A 24,612-nucleotide genomic window follows, 5' to 3' on the forward strand; every position below is an offset into this window, starting at 1 on the left:
TAGATTTCTCACTGTGCCAGAAATTCTGTGCATGTTTGTGAAACAAAGAAATACATGTCCACTGCTATGTTATAATTAAGAGATTGAGGTAGGTGCAACTGGAGTAAGAGTTGCAGCTTACACAGCAAATACAAAAATAGCATTCCCTTAATGGTTGCATCCTAATCAAATGAAGAAGCCACAAATAGATCTTGCTGCTTGTTAACTCAAGTTAATCCTCAAGGAACAAAATAAGAAGTGTGATAAAAGGCTAAGTGTGCAGATTACATAATTGAGCAATTACAGTGACCATTCTTTCAATGACTCCACTCTCATTGTCTTGATATCTGATCCCCTCATCTTGGTCTCCGCAATAACCTTTATCAATATCTACTGAAATATAGACTACAGTCTTGATTAAAATTTTCCGGGATAATCACCATCTGCCCCACTTTTACTCACAGAAGAAAATTCACTTTCACAAACTTCCAACAAAATATGTGTAGCTAAATTGAGAAAATGTAATACCTGCAAATTTTTTTTTACCAAGAAGTCGATGACACATAGTATGATGTTGCTATAGCTATAGAAAAGATAGGACATAAGCAGTCATAAAAATGCAGATTATGCATGTGAATGCCACTATTTATTCAATCACTAGGCAAAGGATTTTAACATTCTAGGCTGAATGTCTATCCTTAATACTGTTGTGTAAGTATTTCTTGGCAGCCCACCTGCAAATTCTTAATTACTGGCTATTGAAAACATATATACAACAACAAGTCACCTTGCCGTTGGAGGTTTATTCTACTTCCCTCAGGTATAGCAACCATAAGTCTGCATTCAGGTTTATCCTAATTCAGGAGCTGTTTAAACCATATGTCTGCTCTGACTGTGTATCAAACACTCTGAGTCCCCAATTCACAAGTTAGAGTAAATCAAACCTATAGATACAGAAGATGTACAAAATAATGCTATTCCCTTAAAACTTACTTGGTAAAATTGTCTTATACCGGTTTTTAGTTCCATGACTAGGGATGTCCAGCTCTTTGGGATCAACAAAATTCATTGGTATTTCCTGGAAAAAAAATAAGCATAATATGAGTATTTCCATAGTTTTCTATTTTACATCATCTTTACTCATTTATCCGTCCCATTGAAAGCAAGAAACACCAAACATACAATGATTATAAATAGCCTCGTGGCCAATGTAAAGTAATGGATAGCCTGTGTACCCAGGTGGGGTAGTGATAGGCATCTTACTGGATATCAGAAAGAGTAGAAAAACAGCTGTTTATTGGCATCCGAATGCATCTACAACAGTAGTAAACTGCAATTCTGAAACTATTAGCGAAATTACACCAATCAAGATATTGAGAATCAAGACTTTCAAAAGAACTTTACAAAACTGTCATTTTTTGTGCCCTTCGTGGCCACTAAAATTGTATATTGCTATAGACTCACAGTACAGGCCAAAGGTCTTTTCTTGAAACACATGGGATACCCAGGACAATAATAGACAGATAATATGAAGGAGGAGGTCTCTCTCATGGCACTGTGGTTAAATATCATTATTGTTTGTAAACAAAATGTTAATTTTTTCATCAAGACTTCACTGTAATGACCTACACGGGGAACAGCCATTACAACGCTGTTTTTACCACGCGTTGCCATTACATTGCATGCGTTACAATGCATGCAATGATAAACGCGTGGTAAAAACCACGCATACCATTACATCGCATGCGCTTTTACAACGCATGCGATGTAATGTGTAATGGCGGGGGCGGCAGCTATCCAAGTCGTTGTGAGGAAACTGAGGCTGTTTCCTCACAACTACGTGCACCAAGGAGGAAGCAGGAACCTGTGGAGCAGAGACGGCAACGCTAGAGAGGAGAGAGGTAAGGGGGTTTGCGCTTGGGGTGGTGGTTGATTTTGTAGGGTTTAGGGTAGTGTAAAAGTAGTGTTGTAATGTTTGTGTTGTGTGTGTTTTTTATAACGTTTTAGTGTGTTTTTTTTGTAGTGGAGTGTAGTTTTGTAGTGTTTGTTTAGTGTAGTGTATTAGGGTTTAGGGTGGTGTAGTAGTGTTTATGTAGTGTAGTGTTTTAGGGTTTCGGGTAGTGTTGTAGTGTTTGAGTAGTGTAGTATTTTATGGGTTAGGATAGTGTAGTGTTATATGGTTTAGGTAAGTGTAGTAGTGTTTGTGTAGTGTAGTGATTTAGGGTAGTGTTGTAGAGTTTGTGTAGTGTAGTGTTTTAGGGTTCAGGGTAGTGTAGTAGTGTTTGTGTAGTGTTTTAGGGTAGTGTTTGTGTAGTGTTTTAGGTGTTAGGGTAGTGTAGTAGTGTTTGAGTAGTGTAGTGTTTTAGGGTAGTGTTGTAGTATTAGTGTAGTGTTTTAGGGTTTAGGGTAGTGTAGTGTTTTAGGATTTAGGGTAGTTCAGTAGTGTTTGTGTAGTGCAGTGTTTTAGGGTTTAGGGTAGTGTAGTAGTGTTTTAGGGTTTAAGGTCATGTTGTAGAGTTTGTATAGTGTAGTGGTTTAGGGTAGTGTAGTAGTGTTTGAGTAGTGTAATGCATTAGCGTTTAGGGTAGTATTGGAGTGAGCGTGTGTAGTGTAGTGTTTTAGGGTAGTGCGGGGGGTCGTGTATGGTAGTGTAGTGTAATTGTAGGGAGAGGAATGGGGGCCGGGGGAGGGTTGTGTAGGGTAGTCACTTACCTTGCAAACTAACCACGAGTATAGCTTTACCACGCATGCCTTTGCATTGTAATGGCATGCGTGGTAAAGGCATATTCGTGGTAATAGTTTGCGATGTAATGGAATGCGATGTCATTGACATCGCGTAGTAATACCCGCGTTGTAATGGCATGCGTGGTATTAGTATGCGATGTAATGACATACATCCACCTAAACAGTATTGTAATCTATGATATCCAAAAGACAAATTATAAAGTTGCTCATGGCATAAGAAATTAAAACTTAAATGGATTTTTTTCAGTTAGATTTTTATTTCTATCTAAATTCCTTCACATTTTGGTGATTAGCAGAGGGTCCTGAAGAGGCATTTACACTGTGAAGATCACTCTATCGTTATCTTCATACGCACAGACACATTTCCATATATAGCCTTGAAATAACACGTTGGCCCCAACGAGTACAGCAAGAATTTATGCTTTGATCTGCTGCTGTTTTTGACAGCTGTTTTTCCATGCCTACATTTAACTTTGGTAAACTGCCATTAGTGGGCACAAATGGTAGATTCTTGTAAGAATGTGAGTTATTAATTGGGGTAGATGTTAGTACACCACAAGGAATAAGACCACAAACAAGTCAGGGTAAAACATAGTTTCAACAATTTAAACCTGGACTCAACCCGGTGGTAGCTGTGGCACAGCGCTGAGAGGCTTAGCTTAGTAAAATGTGTGAAGTATTTAGCAGTGAAACAATCAAAACACAACACACTAAAATCCTACAACCAATTTATAACAATAGATGTTTTTTTTTTTAAAGATTCAAGGCAAAACGCACAAAGAAAAGCAAAGCAGCAACCAGTAGTCACGGTGCATGGGTGACTGGGACCGAGAGACCATTTCAGGCTGACTACGATGGAGCGCAGGTTGAATTCACCATGCATTGCATCATTGTCATAGATTTTACCTTCTTACTTAGGGTCTCATTACGAACCTGGCGGTCAGACCGCCAGGCGTATTGTCGTCGGTCGGGTGACCACCGTCAAGCCAGCAGTATCCCAACCACATAATATGACACGACAGTCGTGACCGCTGCAGTCTGACAGTGTGAGCCTAAAGCCAATGTCACCACGGTGCTGCCCCCGCACTGTTATGCGCACACTGTTACCATGCACCATATTGTGCATGGCACAGAGTGCAGGCACGGCAGTGCATGCAGAGGGGGCACAACACTTGCCCGCATGGAACCCCCAAGCGAAATCACCCGGGTGCCCTGTTTTGGGCTTTTTCTTTGCGTTCCCAACAACCTTTTTAAGGCAGGGTTCCCGTTATAAAAAGTTTGTCGGAAAGGCAATTGATTTAATCCATACGTGGTGCCTGTCTCTGCACCACTGCCATAACCCACATCTTTGCAGTCCGCCGCCATCACAGGACCCATGATCCAGTCTGTGTCGGCAGAGTTTAGGCAGTCCGACTGCCCCACTCCTCATCGGGTGGTCGGACATGCAGTCGGAATTAGGCCCTTAGTCTCTGAAATGAAAATCAAAATCGTTCAGTGGGACAAGGCCACAGGCTGTATCTGATGAAGTCCTCATGAAGATGGATAGCCATTGGACAAGGTCCTGCTGAAGTTGCTGGTTTGCATGGGAAAAGCTCAGAGCTTGACCTTACCCAGTCAAGATGTCTACCTTTGAACTTAGTATTTTATGGAGCTCAATATCCTCCAATGGGCCAAGCCTGAAGCTGTATCTTACAAAGTCCCTTCGAATTTGAGCTAACTTTGCAACTAGGTCCTGCTGGCACAGCACTTAGGGGCTAGGGATAAATAGAGAAAAGGCTAAAAATAGGGGCTCAGGCCATGTCTAATTGATACTGGTCAGTTGGGCACTTCTGTTAAAAGACCCATTGAAGCTTTGTGTGCCCCTGCAGCTGCATAAAAGTCAGCAAACTAAACCTTGAAGTCCACTTTGTAGTCCTGGGTACAAGTGGGAGCATGTCCATTCCTTCAGGTCTCCACAGAGGTGTCATACAGTGTGTCCAGACTTCTTCTGTTCTTTCACAGTTTTGGCACAGCCTTTATACCCTTAGAGGTGAGTTGGGTGCCAGTCAGGGTTGTGTTTATGGAAATGATCAGTCCCCTCCTACTCATCTACCCCAAACTGGTTCTAGGAACAGCTCCTCCTCCAACTGAGCTAGTTCCATGATGGCTACAGAGACCCCAGGAAACAAAAGGCTTCTCTTTCTCAGGTCACTCACCATCTATGAATAGACAGGCCTCAACTTCCTCTTAACAGGAGGCAGGCACACACAAGCCCTGGGAGAATCTTCTAAAGCAGGATACAAACAGCAAAGTCCAGTTTTTGTCCACTCCAAGACCGAAACAGCCTCTGCAGGCCAACCCAGCAAAGGGGCAGTACTCCCCTCAACAGCACTCTAGCTCTTCCTCTTGGCAGTGACCCCTCTTGATCCAGAAGTGTTCTAAAAGTCTGGGGTTACTTTTAGGTCCAATACGTATACCCCTTTTGGCCTTTAAAGTAGGTATACTTCAAAGGATAGTCTTTGTAATGCACACGTTCTGTCTTACCCTTTCTTGGCTCCGGACACACCACAGGGGTGCAAAGCCAGCATTATGAGAGGCCAGGGACAGACCTATTCAGGTTTCAGTGACTCCTACCACCATTCTAGCTCAGGGAGGCCCATTAGACTGGTGATGGGCCATCAGGCTATGCAGGGCACACCTCAGCTCCCTTTGTGTGACTTTCTAGAGTGAATGCACAAACATCTCAGCTGTCAGTCTAAATCAGACGGTGATTCCACAGGCAGGCAAAGGCACAGGACGGTAAAGCAAGAAAATGCCCTTTTTCTGAAAGTGGCATTTTCAAACACACAATAAAAAAAAAACCTTCACTAAAAGATGTACTTTTATATCCTGAGCTCAGGGAGCCCAAACTCCACATCTCTATCTTTTCCCAATTTAAAGTGACACTAGTAAGATGTTAACAGGTAGGTCCACTGATAACCTATGGAAGAGATAGCTCATGCAATAGTGAAAAACGACATTGGCAGTTTTTTACTACCAAGACATGCACAACACACCAGTTCATTACCTACCTTTCACATATAGTACACCCAGCCCATTGGGTACCTTGGGCCTGCCTTAGGGGAGCCTTACATGTAGAAAAAGGGAAGGTTTGGCCCTGGCAAATGAGTGCACTTGGCAGGTCAACATGACAGTTTAAAACTGCACACTGACACTGCAATGGCAGGTCAGAGACAGGTTTATAGGGCTACTCATGTGGGTGGCACAACCAGTGCTGCAGGCCCACCCGGAGCATTTGGTTTACTGGGCACACACAGTGCACTTTACTAGAGACTTATCATTAAATCAAGTATGCCAATCGTGGATAACCAATCATAATTACATTTTGCACAATCAATCAGGTTTCTTGTAAAGCACGAATATTTACCTGTTAGGGTCTCAAGGCGCTGAGTGGGGGGGGGGGAGGGGAGGGTGGATCTGAGGCTTAGTTGAAGAGCCACATCTTGCTGTTCTTTCTGAATTGAGGAAACAACGGTGATTGCCTGAGATGACGAAGCAGCGAGGTAGAAGAAGGATCCTCCTCTAGCCGTGGTCTTGCAAATCCCTGGGATGGTGGTCAGGGCCAGTTGGGCAGAGCGGACATGTCTGGTGGGAGTGTAGAAGTAGAGGCCGTGGTTGTTGTATGCAGGTCTGGCATTATGGAGGGTTTTGCAGGTGTGCATGAGGACCCTGAAGGTAATTCTTTTGTTGATAGGTAGCCAGTGAAGGTCTCTTAGGTGGCCAGTGATGTGGCTGTGGCAGGGGATGTACAGGATGAGTCTGGCAGAAGTGTTCTGGATGTTCTGCAGTTTCTTTAGGCGTTTTTGGGTGGTACCGGCATGGAGTGTGTTGCCAGAGTCGAGTCTGCTGCATATGAGGGCATGGGTGCCCATTTTCCTAGACTCGGTGGGGATCCACTTGAAAATCTGCCGAAGCAAGCAGAGGATGTGGAAGCAGGAGGACCAGACAGTGTTGATTTGGTGGTTCATTGAGAATTAGGAGTCTAGGATGATGCCAAGTTGTCTTACGTGGTCTATCGGTTGGGGTGTTCTGAGTGCTGTGGGCCACCAGGGGTCGTCCCAGGCAGAAGGTGTGGAACTCAGGATGAGGTCTTTGATCTTGTCTGGAGGGGTAGGGAGCGCATGCACTTTAGCACTGATTAGCAGTGGTAAAGTGCCTAGAGTATATAAACCAGAAAAAATTAGGTCCAGCATACCATCAAGAATACAGGAGGTAGAGGCAAAAAGACAAAGGAAACCACACCAAGGATGCCAGGTCAAACCGGCATAATCACATTTTCTATTGGCCTTATATGTACACATATGTAATATGTATAACAAATAAAAACCACCCTTCTCCTTCCAGCCTATAGGTATGTAATACAATATATCTCTTTCCTTGGAGGAACTTAATATTGTACAGATTGAGACCCCTTCTGGTTGACTTCGTAATAATACCTCAGGACTCTTTAATGATAGTCATACAGTCCATTTCTTACTTTTATGTGCACTTTATCAACTTTTTTACTTCCTCTATTGAGATCAGGTAGCCCTAACTCAAGAAGGTCTAAGAATCCTAAAATTCCCTTGAATTTCATGAAACCTGCTTTGCTGTTGTTAAATTTATTAGAGGCGCACTCACTATCAGGAAGCATTATGGTTAACTGCTGTTCCTAGAGTGTTGTGGAAATCGCTGCATTACTAATGACATTTTTTCATACTATACAAGTAACTCTTGTGATATTAACTTGGTAGAACTCACATTGCACTTTTTTAATTGCCAATCTTGAGATTGATTAGGCCTTTTTTAACTTGAAAATTATATTGGGAGTATTAAGATTAGAGTACCTCATATCAGAATGAGATATGTATAATTGTTGTTTGAAATGTGTATATTATTGTGTGCTGTTTTGATTTAAAAAAAAATATATATTTAATATGGTTTTCTGACTGACTGAAAGTCATACAATTGTGCTGCCAACTTAATGCCTGCTTACATTTTGAAATAAGTGTAGTTAATTTCCATTTCTCCATTGAATGCATGTTTGGGGAAGAAGGCAGAGAGATACCCATGAGAGGCCAAACTTTAATTTCAATGTGTTTTTATTTAGATTTTTCAAAAAGATACTATAATTGCAACATTATATTTAGTGTATCGCATACGACTTTTCTGCCTCTGTTTCATGGGAAAACAGATGAAAATAATCCCTCGAATATTAGTATACTTTGCAAGGAATATTTTGAAAAGGGGATAAAACACTTTGGGCCTAATTTCGATGTCGGGCCGAAAGCCTCCGACCAGCTGTCAAAGGCTTTCTGCCCGACATCGTAGGTTTCAGTCCGACCCCCGTATTAGGATGACGGCAGTCAGAGTGAAACCTGCCAGAGACTCTGATGCGCATTTGACGGGCTTAAGGAATCCGTCGGAAGGCACCATAATCCCCTAAAGATGGCGGACCCAGGCTCTGCTCTGCCGCCGGGATTATGATGACACCTTCTGCCTGCCCTTTCATGGCGGTCGGCCCGCCATGAAAAGGCAGGCGTAAAGTGACGGCCCTCTGCTATAGGGCCTGAGGGGACCTACGGTGTCCCACTAAACTTCCCTGCACTGTGTGGCAGGCACTGTGATGTGCCTGCCACACGGTGCAGGGATGTTTCCAAACATCCATTTAGCTATGGCAGCTTGCGCTGTGGGTCTTTTCTACCGCTGTACAAGGTGCAATAGCAAAATGGATGTTTCTGACAGGTGGTCTCATCCAAATTGTGAGGTTGGAACCGTCGACCTAAGGTCGTGCGGACGCAAGTCTGCCCGACATCGTAATTAGGCCCTTTATTGTGAAATGCTAGCAAGAAAGTGTTTGTGCTGTGAATCCAACTGTGCCATTATATATGAATAATGCTACTGCCCTTACCTGTGTAGTCTGGTTCACCAGATCAGCGTTTTTCAAGTGGTCCAAAATGTACCTTTTTATCTACTAATAAATAACGGAAATTGGAATCTACTTTTCTTTTGTAATGTGCATTAGATTCAGTTTCATGTGGATAGGCTTATCAAATTGAAATCATCTTGTATCACTCACCAAACCATAAGCCATTAGGCCCTCTTTTTTCACTGAAAAACGTTCTCAATAAATTCTTAATTTTGATTTCCATGTTGGATACACCTTTTTTAGCCTAGGTTGCCACAAGTCTTAACACCCTTATTCCAAACATGTATGCACTGATCCAATGAGAACCATTTTGCCTTCAGGAAACAATGATGTATTGTTTTTTGTTCACGCCAGATTTGCCAGGCATTTTAAAATAGTCTCAGAATTACCTTAGGAAGTGATTCTAAATATCAATATCATACCACAAGCTTTGAAGACCATGTTTCTGGCTAATGTTATTGATGGCATATTTGCTGGATAAAAGAGAAAGAAATCCCCAAGAACTGCAGGATACCAGATGCTCCTAAGCCCACAGGTGATATATGGTTACTGCTCCATTGGGATGTGGTGATTCATTGAAAAGTTTAGGCTGACAATTGCTTGATTTTGTACATAGCATCATGATGCTCCTTGATGGAACATTCCAACGGACAAAACCCCATACTCAAGCCAGTCTCCTCAGTTAGCAGAGCATAGTGTGACCCATGATGATTTCAAAACCCAAAACGAAAAATGTAGAAGCTTATCAGTCCTCTCGCTTTTCAGATTCGCCACAACCACATCCTTCAGTAGCTGACCTAAAAGTAGGCAGGTTATATATTAAAAGATATTTGATGAGAATAGCAACAGTTAGACAGGGTTATTGCAATGCTAGAGTGGATGCGCTGGTGCCATTTTCACTGGTGCTGGTACCTCCCATGTGGAGTGCCATCTTTTGATAGTATCAACCAGCAATGGAAGGTGGTTCATAGTGACATTCAGTAGTGATAGTGGACTGGTTTCTGTGTCACTGGTGGTATAATTCTTCTGGGTCGTAAGTGTAAAGGGACTGAAACAGACATTGCAATTAATTCCTTCAGAGTTAAATTTAACCCTGGGGCAGGCAGACAGATCATGTGATAATTTGGCCAGATATCATCATGGATGTGGCCAATCTCCTTTACAAAGAGATTCTATTTTCTTTCATCTTAAAACAAGTCCCAGTCCTGGGATTCACATTAGTAATAAGGCATGTTGCTATTCGATGGAAAGACAATGTGGTGCCAGTGTTCCAATCACAAAATAAAGATATGAATAAAGAGATGTTAGCACAAAAATTAGGAATTGCGGCAGTATAAACAGACCCCAAATTAGATGATGAACTGGTGACATGGAAATAGATATATAAAGTACATGTCCACATTTTGATAAACTTAATTGAGAACTATGTTCCCCCACATGCCGGTTCATTTGCACCTGTAGTGTTTGTTCAATAACACATTCCCTCCACTGACTCCATGAGCACCTCTGCCTAAATATAATACTTTATGAATGTTTATCTGTGGTATCGACTACAAATGTATTGCAGCCTTTTGAGTTGAGTTTCTTTTAAGTGCTTGATCTGTGTTACAAAACCAAAAAACGTTTCCAAGAAAAAACAGTTTGAGACCAACTATATGTCTGTGAATATATTGTTTTCTGTCAATAAACATTAACATTATTAAGCATTTCAATCCTTGACAGAGATTTTTTACTAGATCTGACAGTCAAGAATTGATATTTTTACAACACAATGCTACACAGGTAATCACAACATTGCTAAAATTGAAAGTGGTACACAAATAATTTTTCCCCATTATACTATCTTGAATTACCCATGCATATTAATAATCCTAAAATTGTGTTACATTATAATTGGTGCAGATGTTGGAAGTCTCTAAGTTTATATACTGTACTTAAACATCAATTTGGGCGATTGAATATGTGTATCATCTATGGGATGTGTAGTATGAAGTTGAATTATACTAACTGCTGTAGGCGTCTTTACATGTATTCATCAGAGTTATATAAATTCTATCCTAAAACAAAGCACAGGCTAAAGGAAACTCAGCTTGTGGTGTAAAATAACTCACTCTGTCTTCATTTTCTTACACATGTGACATACCATGAATTCTGTATGAAGCAAATGAGAACTTGCAACGGTTTCATGAAGTTTCTGTCTTGTAAGGACACGGCTGGCTGATTGCAGATACTCCATTGCTACTTTTTCACGCGGTGTGGGGACAGCGGTAAAGGGGTCAGCAATACCCAAACCACTCATGTCTAAGGTTAATGACACATTGGACCCTCTCCTGTAGGAAACATAAAGAAGGTGTGAGTTTGTGATGTATTTCACTTATTCACAACACCACAAACATAACTTGAAATACTTCTAATAGTGAAACAGAAAAAACATTGCAACATCTTGTTCTTGCCCTGGTGTTCACACAAACACATGCTGTTTAACTGAATACTCATTATCACCATGATAGCACTTAATATCCGGTGATCTTACTTGTTATACAGCATGCTAAAGAAACAGATCGATGACTGTATGCTTGCCACCAAAGCCAGTGAAATATTGTACTAGCAACACCATGAGAGCTATTATTTCAATGCCTCCTGAGTCTGGTAAGTAAACTTTTGTTGAAAGAAATGTCTGTAGCATTTAACTCATAAAGCAGAGCCTATAACCATCCTTCTTATGCTTCTTGGATATTTTGAAGTATTGTACTTAAAAAGGCAGAGCCATGTTAATAAGCAGTGTTTGCACACTCTCCCAGAGCAATGACTGGCAGAGAAACAAACTTAGGAGAGATAATAAAACAAGTCCTGGTCAATAGTGAAAGAAACCCAATTAGCCTCTGAAATGTGCAGGATTCCTTTGGACACTTTAATGATTGTCCACAAATAGTGAAAGAATTATGTGAAAGTATTGTTTGGATTAAATGCATACAGCACTTTGAGTGTTTGAGTTATTAGGGCATGCCTACAGACAGTATTAGGTGTCTGTTGGCAAACAGATCTATTGCATCTAATATAGACATACTGTGGCCTATGTGGACCCCTGGTGCATGATTTGATAGATTTGTTTTGTCTATCTAAGTTCTCAGCTCCTCCTGATTCAATATCTTTCCTCACTGTCTGTTAGAAATGGGGGTCTCTAGTTGGCAGAGGTAGGTACCTTTGTCCAAATAGGGACCCTTGCTTCTAGTCAGGGTAAGGGGGATACACACTTTAAATAACCCCTGCTCACCCCCTTGGTAGCTTGGTAAGAGCAGACAGGCTTATCCCAAAGGCAATGTGTAAAGTACTTGTACCAACACTCACAGTAACACAGTGAAAACACCACAAATGGACACCACACCAGTTTAGAAAAATAAAATATCTTCATCTAAACTAAACAAGACCAAAACGACAAAAATCCAACATACAGATACTCAGTAGAATGTCTTTAAAAAGGTTGTTGCAAAAATAAGCTTGTAGAAATCAAATAGCACCAACTGGGGCTATCACGACGTCAGGACAGCACATAATCTAAAGTACGGCGACGCCCGCGAGGATCGTGACGTCGGGCACGGAGTCACACAGCCCCCCAAACAGTACCTTGGAAAATGAAGTCGGTGATGATGCACGGAGTCGAAGATGGCCGATGTCGGCTCTGGAGATGATGCGACGTCGGCAAGTTTCTCGAGTCACCCTCGACGGTTATCGTCACCACGATAACAGATGCAGGTGCTGGCGAAGACTGAGTCGACTCGAGCGCTGGTGTCGGTCACGGACGATTTCTGTCGGTGTCGGGCGGGTGTCATAGAGCGCCAGAGCTGCGGAGCAGGCCGGGCGCTGCGTCGTTCACTTCACGAGCGGCTCCCCGGGCCTCGATGCAGGTCGTGGCATCACAGCGGGGGCATCGACAGCGTCGGAAACAGATGTTCTTGCTTCTCTTGGGTTTCTTCCAGCTTCCAACAGTAACAACAACCTCCAGGGACCCAACTCAGTAGGGGACACAGCAAAGTCCTTCTTCAAGCAGGGGACATAGCACACAGCAAAGTCCTTCTCCTTTCGTTGGCAGAAAGAGCAACTGCAGGCCAACCCCAGACACCCAACAAGGGCAGTACTTCTCCTCAGTTTCTTCAGCTCTTCTCCTCAGCAAAGGTTCCTCTTGATTCCAGCAATAGTCTAAAGTTCAGGGGTTTTAGGTCTAGTACTTATACCCCAAAATGTCTTTGATCCCTTTGTGCAAGGGGATCTGAGCCCAGTCCAAACCAGTTCTGGGGGCACTTCTGCTAGTGCACAACAACATCCTTTGTCAGTGTGAGCCTTGGTCCCAGACACACCACAGGGGGGCGGAACCAGCATTGTGGAAGGCAGGCAAGCCCTATTCAGGTACAGGGACTACTCCTCCCACCACTCCAAATGCAGATCAGGCCTATTCAGCTCATGGCTGGGTCATCCAGGAAGGGCCAGGCACACCTCAACCCCCACAGAGGCTGTCTACTGGGAATGCACATCCACTGTCTCTGCTTTCACTATCAGCACATGTTACATACACCAGTTCATGTCCTACTTTCACATACACTGCAGCCTGCCCAGGGGGGTACCCTGGGCCTACCATAGGGGTGTCCTATATGCAAGGAAAGGGAAGGGTAGGGCCTGGCAAGTGGTTGCCAGTGGGTTGCCAGGTCGACATGGCAGTTAACAAACTGCGCACAGGCACTGCGGTGGTAGGCCTGAGACATCTTTTCAGGGCTACTCATGTGGGTGGCGCAATCAGTGCTGCAAGCCCACTATTAGCATTTGAGTTACCAGCCCTGGCACACTCAGTGCCCTTTACTGGGGACCTAAGGGTAAAACAAATATGCCAATCAGGGAGAACCAATCCCAATATCAATTTACACAGGGAGCATTTGCACTTTTACAATGATCAGCAGTGGCAAAGTGCCCAAAGCATCTAAGCCAGCAAAAACGAAATCCAGCACAGTATCAAAAATAGAGGAGGTAGAGGCAAAATGTCAGGGAAAACCATGCCAATGATGCCAGGTCTAACATGGTCAATCTGAGGAGTTGTATCCTTCCACTGTTAATGTTGGAACTTTGAATTGCAGTACATTAGGGGCTATTTTCTTTTTTTTTTGTCTCTTCCTGCTCTCTCCCCTTGTCTATGTGGCTGCCCATCTATAAATAGATTGAAAACCATTTCAATATGGCAAACCATACAGCACATTCATGTGTGGCAGCCTTTTTGGAATGCGTTTTCTTATGTTTTAAGAAAAATAATTTGGTGCTGACCACCATGCTTGCTCATGTCTGGATAGCAGCCATCTCTACATGATTTACCTAATTAAAAAAAACATTTCAAGGTAGTAGCCTCTTGCTCAGGTATGTGCAGCAGCCATCTTGGAGTGATTTTATTTTAAACAAATGAAAAACATTCCAAGATGGCTGCTAATGTGTGCAGGAGTCCAAAAGTTTAGGAGAATGTTGGGAATTGTTCCATATGATAATGAATTGTCCTTTAATAGGTAGGTTTTGACATAATTTATAAACCATTAGGTATTACTGTTATGTTTGTGTGAAGTATTAACTTGAAAAGAGGAATATGCTTTCTGTTTCCATGACGAACATAAACCTAGTAAAGCCTTAATCTAAAACTGGGCATTCCAAAAGCGTTTCACTAACCAAAGGATGGCTAAGACTTACAGGTGTAAAAGGAAAGACAGTGTTTCTTAAGTAATGACTTTGTTAGGCATTTGCAGAAATGTAATCCACGTTTCAGACATAAACAAAAAATAAATAAACCAACACGTTCCTAACCCTCAGCATGCACATTGTAGCCATTATGCATAATACAGCAATGTAAAGTTAAGAAAATTTAGCTTTGTCACCTTTCATTCATGCAATTACTATCAGGCATACGCGATTTATATGAGTTGCAATGATGTGTGCTTAACAATTCAAATTTATAAAGTATGCACATTTATAAGTCAAATTGGAGCACTGAATATTTCACAGGTGTAACCTAGATCACTGTGAACTTGCCCCTCAGACTGTGAACAATCTGAACTCATCAAGTTATTATTTTTAAAATGTGCATTGGGCTCTCTGGCACAATATCGAAACCAGAAATATCGTGTGAAAACTATCGAGCACAAAAATATTGTTTTCTCATACATATACAGGTATGTACAAATATATTAAAAGAAAATATCGTTTTACACTTATCGAAAAAATATCCTTTTTTAACATACATATGGTTAAAAGTAGTAAATATTAAATATTTTAACACATAACATTATTATAATGTAAATTAAATATGTATAAGTAATATTTAAACAATATATATACAAATATACTAATTTAAACAAACACACACATATATGCATGTGTGTATGTTTATATAATGCAAACAAAAAAACCCTTGGTAACCAATTGAAAATAATACTGAATCAATTAATTTAGGCCAAAAGAACATGTAAATACAGACAATATTTTATTAAAAGTCACATTAAATATGATAAATAGAATTCAATACCCAGTCTCACGTTTGGAGAAAAGAGAAAACAAATATTTTTATATATAAAGTATCTCACTACATGGCTTTCAAATCACAATCGGGGAAACTTCTCCCATCAAAACATACAATAAATCAAACAAATGTTCTTAAACAAATACACTAAAGAGACCATCCCAAAGCTAGACAAACAAATACTATTTCAAGGATTTAAACAGCACTTATTAAAAAAAAACATGAAATATGTACAGATTAAAATAGAAATTGTGACTTAATCATTTGTTGACCATCATGATCATCTCTACATGCATTTAAGCGGATAAAACACCTTCTTGAGGAGGAGCCACGTGGTGTATGTAGAGAGTACCTGAAATATATTAAATGTTTTAAATGACCATAATACAAATGGATTGTTTTTCAATAGAGCTGCAAATTTCCATTGATGAGTAGGTTAGTACTAAAATGGTGTTAAAACAACATAACAACAGTAGACTTAAGTTAGAAGAATGACTGTTGTGTCATAATATAAAGGAGTGTACATGAACAAACCTGTGTTTTAATCTAGTGCTCCAGGTCAAAAGAAACAGATCGTATATTCCATATAGATATTCCATGACCAAGATTTTACACACTGTGTCAATATATGAAGGACGATCTTTCAGAAATGGACTAACTGAAGAGAAGATTCGAGATTCATATATCAGTTAGAATGATACCATTGAATTAAAGTGGTAGGAATAGTGAAGAATGATATGTTATGCCAACTGCAAAAAGAACAAGAATGAAATATCTAACAAAATCTTCTCAGAGAACATGTTTCACATTCTCAGAGGATTAAATATATAGCCTATAAGTGATAAAATGGTTGCTAATATGTAATAGCTTAGTAAGAACAAGAAAACTCTGACCTCTATTCAGCAGGTGCCACAGGGAAAAAAAGTATTCTCTCGACACTAATTTTTCTCCTGCAGGTCCAGTCGACGAGATGTAAAGGGGAATGCTCAAAAAAATTATTTTGAGACGCAAGAACTGACTTCCTACTGAAGTACAGTAGTATAATACGGTATCACAAAGTCTATCTATAATTTGAGGAGGACTGAGGGTTCCATAGATTTATAACCGTAGATATTTCTGTCTCAAGTCTCATTAATATGAAAGAATGATAACAATTGTGATAAGTCTTGAATTACCTTAAGATAAGAAAACTGGTAGAGTGAAAGTCAAAACATCATGAATACCTGCAAGAACCAGAGTGGCAACTGCATACAAGAGCTATTTCAAAAATTCCCTGTGACTTTATGTTCAACCTGTGGGGCAAGGGAAGTAAATTGATGAGCATGAGATCCCTCACTGTAGGGCTCAAAGGAGCCAAACTGAAAACATAAAACGGAAAGTAAAAATAAAGGGTCACAGCAAGAGACGCATGTGTGTGTGACTGAAGGAATGTATTGGTAAATATACATATGCATAGATGCAGGTATAAGGACAGGTTTCCTAACACTTGAGCAAAATAGAACAAAGATGGTCACAAGTGTTTAGTTTCGGTTGCAATAAATCACTGTACTCAAAAGGAATTCTCACCTTCGTGATTGAGTAAAGTGGTGCACCAAACTTTCGTGATTCACGTTGGGATCTGCGAACCATTGAAATGTGAAGAGATCAGGGGCAGAGGCCTGATCATCCATTTCTTTTATATGGATATGTGAAGAGGGGCAAAGATGCATCATTTCCATTTGAGGTAATGATGCTCTGTTACTATAATGAGATAGGTTCTATGATGTCACTTGATCTTATTAGACTACTTGTATTCTATAGGGGAACGTGGAAGGAGTCTTTGGGATGTGAAACTTTCGAATAACGCACAAAGAAGGACAAGCTAATGCTACATCCCTAAAAATAAACGCATACGTTCTGGAAACTAGAATGGTGATAGCATCTCAGTATGAGTGAGAATACCAGTGGCTACATAATAAAGGGTAAAATAAAATCAATCCAGAGAAAGATTTCTAAAAATAAATCCGTGTAAAGACTAAAATAAGTAGAAGAGTATGATCTTAAAAGGAAAAATCAACCTGAAAAGGTTAAAGAGTCTTGCATAGCTCACAGATAGGTCAATGTATAAAAGCACCGGGTAAACATACAGACAGTACATAATGCCATGTATGGGGATGGCCAGAGTAAATGTTCCCTAGATATATTTAACTAGTATATCTAATGGCATTTTCCCAGGGTAAATCGTTGTTGAGGCCCGAGTATAGGTATTAAGTGTAAAGATCCAGTAAACTTCTGTTCTTTTTCGTACTTCTGTATTCATGATCTCTTGGGTAGTTTCGATTTTCTCTAAGATTACCCATTTAATATCTTCTGGCTCGTGTTGAAAGTAAAGATAAAGTTTAACTAAGGGAGCTGCTAGTTCAGAAGTTCTAATTGCTGAACGATGTTCAGTGAGGCATGTTGCCATAAATCGAGCAGTTTCACCTACGTAACCTAACTTACAGGGACAAAAAAGTAAGTAGATCACGTTTTTTATTTTGCAATTCAAGAACTGCTTAGCTTTCACAGTAACTCCATTATGAGTGATAGCATCAGTCTGTATCACTGAATCACATGCTTTACAGTGTGTACAACTGTAAGACTGACTACCGGTGAAGTTCCATCTATAGTCTTATGGACAAACTGAGTATTCGTTTTAAAACGAAAGTGTATTACGATGTCTTTGATATTTCTTTTCCTTTGTTGTGTAAACATCGATTTCGGTAGTTTTGAATTGGTTTCCAACTCACTATTCAAATTGTGCCAGTTTGAGCAAATAATTTGTCTGACCTTCGCATTCATAGTTGAATGACGTGCGACACAAACCAAGAGAGATGATGTTTGTTTTTCTTTGCTTTGGAGTAAATGGTCTCTGTCAGACAAGCGTGCTGTTTTGTAGGCTTCACTGACAAGGCATCTAGGGTAGCCCCAAGATAGAAATATTTCCTTCATGGCTACAAATTGAAAGCTGTAGTCTGCTAGATTTGTGCAATTTCAGTGGAGACACAAAAATTGCCCAAATGGTATACTTTGCTTTTGTGCCCTAGATGTATGTTTATATACACAAATAACATGTAAAACTATTTTACAAAATATTATTTTAATTTATATTATGATTTTGTATTTTTTTATTTACTAATATAACATATATAAATATATTTACATAGACATACAAAAAAATGCAATACATAAACTACAAAAACATTTAAAATATTGCCAATTTAATAATACATAAAAAGTAAACAATAATTTACATTTTACTAACACTATCTTAAAAATAACATACATTTCTACATATAAAAAATACAAAATTAAATACACTAGCACATAATAGTATATCTTAAAAAATTCTAACAAAAGTATTATACTCTAGAAGTAATAAATAATCCATTCTCACTCCAATCCATACAACATTAGGGAAAGCATTGGGCTCAGAATGGGTACAATTTACTATTCCCACTCCAGTTGGTGCAACAGTAGGGAAAGCACTGGACTCAGGAGGGGTAAAATTTACTTACCTGTGGTTCCCTCTAAGCATCCCTGCATCGAGTGGCAGGCACCGCATGGGATGTTTAAGCAGTGCATATTTTCTATTGCGCCTTGTGTTGAGGCCCGCCTCATTATTAGGGAAGCAGGACCTTCGACTCCTTGTCAGGTAGTCTGTTTCCGAAACTATGCCGGTTGGCCGCTGGTCCAACTGGCATAATTTCGGATGGATAAAGGAAGTGAGATACTATTGAGTGCTGCTGGATTTTATTGTTTTTTTACAATTCATATTACCAGTGAATTGGCCTCTGTCTGCTAATGTATTTTAAAGTATATAATGCAATATAACAATTAATAGATTTTACAAAGTGCTTGCTACCATATATTTGTTATAGGTAGCTCTATAAGAATAGCTTTTACTTTCACCAAAAGGTACTCTATTTAACGATGTCTGAAAGATGAATACCAACAAACTCCCTGATGAGACTTGCACCTGTTACCCTTAAGCTCCATATATAAAACACACACACACCCACACCTTAAAAGTGAGAGATTAAATAACACATGTATTTACCTACTTTAGGCTGTTTTTGTGCTATTCTTTTGTAATGTTTTTTATTTTATGTCCAAACCCAATACCTACTATTACACATTAATAATCTACAACAATCAATATTTAAAACCTGTAGTTGAGTGCCACAGACCAACTGTTTTTTTTTGTTGCAAAGTGGCCAGATTGGTTTTATTCACATCCAAACACATCAGCCTCACTTTACAGACTTTGCAGTGAAGCCTACTTTTGTTTTCTGTCTTTCTTTGAACAGCTTTGTTGTCCCCAGGTGGGGAAGTGCACAATTCCTGGAGGTACTGCAATACCTGGTTGATGGGTGGATTGAAAAACAAAATGCGTATCATGGCTCTGTTTATGGATGTGTTTTTTTTTTTTTTTTTTAACAATTTGTTTATTGGTTTTAATTACAGCCATACATACATGATTGGACGACATATTCAAGACGTTCAACACAGTGATGCATATTATTCCCTCCCCTCACCTCCTACTTGCTTATTCATCTCCATTTCGACAGTAGGCGATACACAGACATTCCCTCGATATGCATTCCAATGCAACCACTTTTTATCCAATTTTTTGGGGCACCCCCGAGCCTTAAAAACTGCGGTCTCTGCTAGCATGCATCTATCCATTTCATTAGCCCGCAAGGTGACGCGTGGTGGGTTTACTCCCCCCCAGCTTCTGGACAGTTCTCGCTTCACCAACGTATATCCCAGTGTTCTGAAGTGCTGTTCAGTTTCCGTGAGGTCAGTTGCCTCCCATATGTTCAACAGTCCCAGTTGTGGTTTCAGAACTATGTCTTTCCCCAGGGAGGTTTGCATGTGCTCTGAGGCCCCTTCCCAAAGTGCACGTATCCTTGGGCAACTCCACAACATATGATAAAATGTGGCCTGTTGTCCACACCCCTTCATACATAAGTCGTCAGGTCTAGCTCCTATTCTCGCCAGAACTTTCCCTGTGATGTATGATCTGTGCAATATGCGAAGCTGAATCAGCCTGAATCGTTGTGTGATGGCCGCTTCTCGAGGGTACATGAGAGCCATTTGCCAGTCTTCATCATCTATAGGGCCTAAGTCGTCCTGCCACCGCTCGCTAAGCTTTGGAAATGCGTCTGGTAAGTTATTACTCAGCTTTTTGTAAGTTAGGGATATTGCCTTTGAATTAAGGGGCCCATCTAATAGACGGTCCTCTAGTGGCAACGTTTCTGGTATATCTTTAAAAGACGGGAACGCCGCCGTCAGCGCATGTCTTATCTGCAAATATCTATACACTTCTCCTTGCGCCATCTGGTAGAGCCTCCCGAGGTCCTCAAAAGTAAGTAGTGCTCCCTTCTGTACCATGTCTTTCACTGCGGAAATCCCAATAAGGTCCCATTTGTCGAACCCGGGCTCTTAGCAGAGCATGCCGAGCTTCTGGGAGAACCACAGTGGTGTGGCCCGGGAGAGGACCCCAGCCCACCCCAGCTGGGAATTGACTAAGTGCCAGATCTCTAGTGTATGTTGTGTAGGTCCGAAGAATCTCCCCCTCTTTTTCTTATCGGCAGTGTATAGAGCCCCCAGATATCCGGACCAGTCAGTTTGGTATCGGTCAAGCACATACGCTGGATCGTCAGGGGGATGATTCATCCATTGGTTGACAGCTACCAGTTGCGCAGCCCAGTAGTAACGCTGTAGGTCAGGGAGTGCAATGCCTCCATCGTACCAACCTTTCGTCAGTTTTTTCAGTGCAATCCTGGAGGCCTTTCCATCCCACAGCAGCGTACGAATCTCACCTTCAACTGCTCTAAAGTACGAATCCGGGACTCTATGCGGGCAGTTATGTAGTATATAAAGGAAACGAGGAAGGGCCAGCATCTTGAAGAGTGCAGCCCTCCCCAACAGTGTTAAAGGCAACGACCTCCAGTGCTTTACGTCGGCTCGCAGTCTAGTCAGAGGGGGAGCCAGGTTGGAGCTATAGAAACAATCTGGGTCTGGTGTAACAAAGATTCCCAGATAGCGAAACCCCTCCGTCGCCACTGCTATATTGCAGTTCGACGGGAGTCGGGGGGCTGGGCCTCTCAACATATATAATGTGGATTTGTGCCAGTTAATGGCATATCCTGAATATTTACCGAAACTCGTGAATATATCCAATACCGCTATGATCGATAGACCAACAGTTTTAAGTTGTGGTCTAGTTCTGATTTAATCACATTGTTGACAGATCTACTGTCCATGAAAAATCATTTAAGGACTTTGAGAAAACAAACCGAGGATGTCAATGTGCATTGCAATCCATTAGATGAAACTGTGCCACTTTTTAAGTCTGTTTCATGTTCTATTTTAGGCAGACAATTGTCATTCTATTTCCCACTGCACAAACTTACATTTTACACTTGTGATGTGTCACCTGTGTGTAAAACACGCTCCCTTTAAAGGCTCATTAGTAGTTGCAACATCAGTGGAAGCTCCACATATTAGCAATAACTACATCTTTTAGGATCTTATTACGAGTACGGCAGTCCACAGGACTGCTGTACTCGTGGTCTGACCACCGCCCGCTGTGGTTCCGCTCCCAGCGGTTGGACCGCCATTGAGACCGCCGGCTCTGCAGGGATCAAGGATACTGCTGTTCCAGCGGTCTGCAACCGGTCTGAATATGTTGCTGTATCACTGCCAGCACAGCTGAGCATATTAGGAGTTGTCTTATCACTGGCCTTTTCATGGTGGTGAGTCCACCATGAAAAGGGTGGTGGAGAGGCTATTAGGGCCCTCTGCCATATCTGGGCCTGGGGGTGCAAGCGGAGGGGGCACAAGTTTTACCCTCCTGTTTTGCACCTCCATCCCTGCACGGTGTGGCATTCATGCCACACATTGCAGGAATGTGCTGCAGGCGCTGTCATGGAGGCAGGCTGCATGTTAGGCTCTCCTATGAGCCTAACAGCCCGTCGCCGTGAGACTGCCCCAGCAGCGCCTGCCCTCTATGGAGTACACTTGTAATCCGGCGGATGGGTGCACTACTGGTGGTCCTCCTGTCAGCACGGCGGTAGCAGGCCGACAGGAGGAACACCAAACTCATAATAAGGCCCTACATGTTGTTTGGGATAAGTTTGTATGGCTTTTTACCCTGTGCATACACCTGTCAGATGCAACAGCACAAGTTCTTAAGTCAAAGTCAACTGGACCTCTGCCTGTGAGATTTGGGGAAATGAAAAAGATTTTACTGTGAATGACCATAAAGCAGGGGGGAGGGACAGTAAAGCCATGGCACAGTGTCACGAATACACTCAGAGATACAGGAAAAAAAGCAAAGTACAACAGGGTTTCTTCAATATTATTACGCTTTTAGAATGCACTTCACTTAAAAATAGAAATTTGGTAACTCTTCATATTAACCATACTGTAGGAAATATCAACGCAGTTCTCCAAACTAAAATGGAAAAAAAAACTCCACCTGTGTCATGCTGGAATTATCAGCTGTGTCAGGGCTTCTACAGACTCACATCCTGTTGTATCCTAAATGTATGTCCGAAAGTTGTTATATGCTCCACCCACTGTATATCCAGAGCCCTCTAAGCATGTCACACCTACGGTTCTGATATGTTTTAGTTTATGTTCTGATGATGGTGGATTGAGGATCAATTTTGGCCAGATCTGTCCTCCATCAGTCACTGCTCTTTCGCTGTGAAATTTCATTTCACTGACTTGTTTCCTTTTAGGGCCTGCATCTGAAAAACCCTCAGCCTAATTTCCCTAACGTCATGTGCTATCTTGTTAGAAGTGCTTACAGCTATGCAGGTGGAAGGAAGACATTAATTAGCTGCAGGGCAGTGCTAGTGATTGCTGGCAGTGAGGCTGGTTTCACTTCTAAAATAGCAATAAAACCAGTACACACCACAAATACCAGATTTCTAAGGATCTAGAAGGGGTTAAACAATGCGCACACACACACACACACACACACACACGTGTAAAGACAAATACACGCGCCCCTCTTGTCCCAACAGCAATGGTACAAGGCTTTTCACCAGTCCAGAAATGTGCTGAAGTGCTCCAATGGAATCTAAAAGGAGTTTTAGATGCTTTTGCATCATCTTGTTGACACCGTGAGGGGGCAAGAAAAGTCTGGAACCCTACTTCACTCAAAGGAGGGATCAGCCTTGCTCCCAGAGTATCATTAACATCTTGTTCTGAATAAGATTCAATATCTCAGTGTTTGTCCCAATATCCTGGTTTTCCTAATGAACTTGAAAAGATGATTAGTAAAATCATCCATGTACAACTCAAGACCTGTGTAATAGGATGTTGTCATTGCAGGCTTTTGTAAAGGAAAACTGCAACACCAACTGCCTAGTTGTTCTCATATGCAAGATATGCATATCCCAGTTGGCACAATTTATCTGCTTGTTACAAAGGGTGTGATCCTGTGGGGCTATGGAGGTTGCAGTTTCACAACCGAGACCGGCTGACATTGCATTAAGCACCCCCGCCCCAACCTGCTATTGTCCTTTGTCCTTCTTCCCACTGGCTTTGCTTAGAAATGGGCTTGGTCAAAGTATTGGGTGCCGTAAAGGTGAGGAGTGGTTGGAACATCTGATGTCTACCAGCTCAATGTGCAGGGTTGGTCCTCCATTTCCTGCATCAACCACAAGTTATTCTCCTGTCAAATTGTTTCTTCATTCTACTTTTCAGGTGCAATGAGAGTTTCATTTGGCAGCGGCACCAAAGGAGATAACTCAAATGAGCGTCATTTAGGGGTTGTCACGGCATGGAGAAGTGACCCCTGGCTTGACCCGTGCAACGCTGTCACTGCCTTTGAGATGCCTGGCCTCAGAGATCACAAAGGCAGTAAGTACCCCGAAAAGGAGAACTGGGAGATTTTAATCTTTTCAATGGTCGCAGGATGTTTTTAATTTTTCTTCAAAACAGCAGCTGCTTGTGACTGCTATGCAGAGACTGTGCACTATTCAACTTGCAACTGTTGCAGTTTGTCCTGATCAAGAAATGGATTGCCAAGCGATGTACTAAAAGCCTCCCTTTCCCAACCAAGTAGGAATCAGGGTGGCCTGCAGAATCTGAGTATTGCTGCTAATGTGGACTGCACTCAAGGCACAAACATGGAGAAGCGCTGTGAGGTGTGCAAAGATGCAGTGACAAGTAAGGGTCACAAACTTTCAGCTTGTTTGTAAAGCCACTATTACGTACCCATTGGGATTGCTGAGAGTGGAGTTGCATGCTTTGCATCCTGTGCCACACATGTGATTTTGCAGTAAGCTACAACTGGAATGGGCTCAAAGTTCCCTATTAGCCTCCCATTAGGGACACCATTGGTCTAGTTTGCATG

General features: G+C 41.5%; 1 protein-coding gene across 2 annotated transcripts in view; it reads right to left on the reverse strand.

Moving 5' to 3' along the window:
• The window catches only part of PTPRR (protein tyrosine phosphatase receptor type R), an 813,462-nt gene that overhangs the window by 179,209 nt on the left and 609,641 nt on the right, over positions 1 to 24,612 (reverse strand). For both annotated transcript variants that reach the window (XM_085652526.1, XM_085652527.1), the window contains 2 exons: positions 10,815 to 11,001; positions 973 to 1,057 (listed from right to left, as the gene is read on the reverse strand). In XM_085652526.1, the coding sequence (XP_085508652.1) occupies positions 973 to 1,057; positions 10,815 to 11,001 (272 nt within the window). The remainder of the gene's footprint in view (positions 1 to 972; positions 1,058 to 10,814; positions 11,002 to 24,612) is intronic.

This window comes from Triturus cristatus, chromosome 4_1 (assembly GCF_964204655.1).
Source record: "Triturus cristatus chromosome 4_1, aTriCri1.1, whole genome shotgun sequence".
In the NCBI taxonomy this organism is placed as follows: domain Eukaryota; kingdom Metazoa; phylum Chordata; class Amphibia; order Caudata; family Salamandridae; genus Triturus; species Triturus cristatus.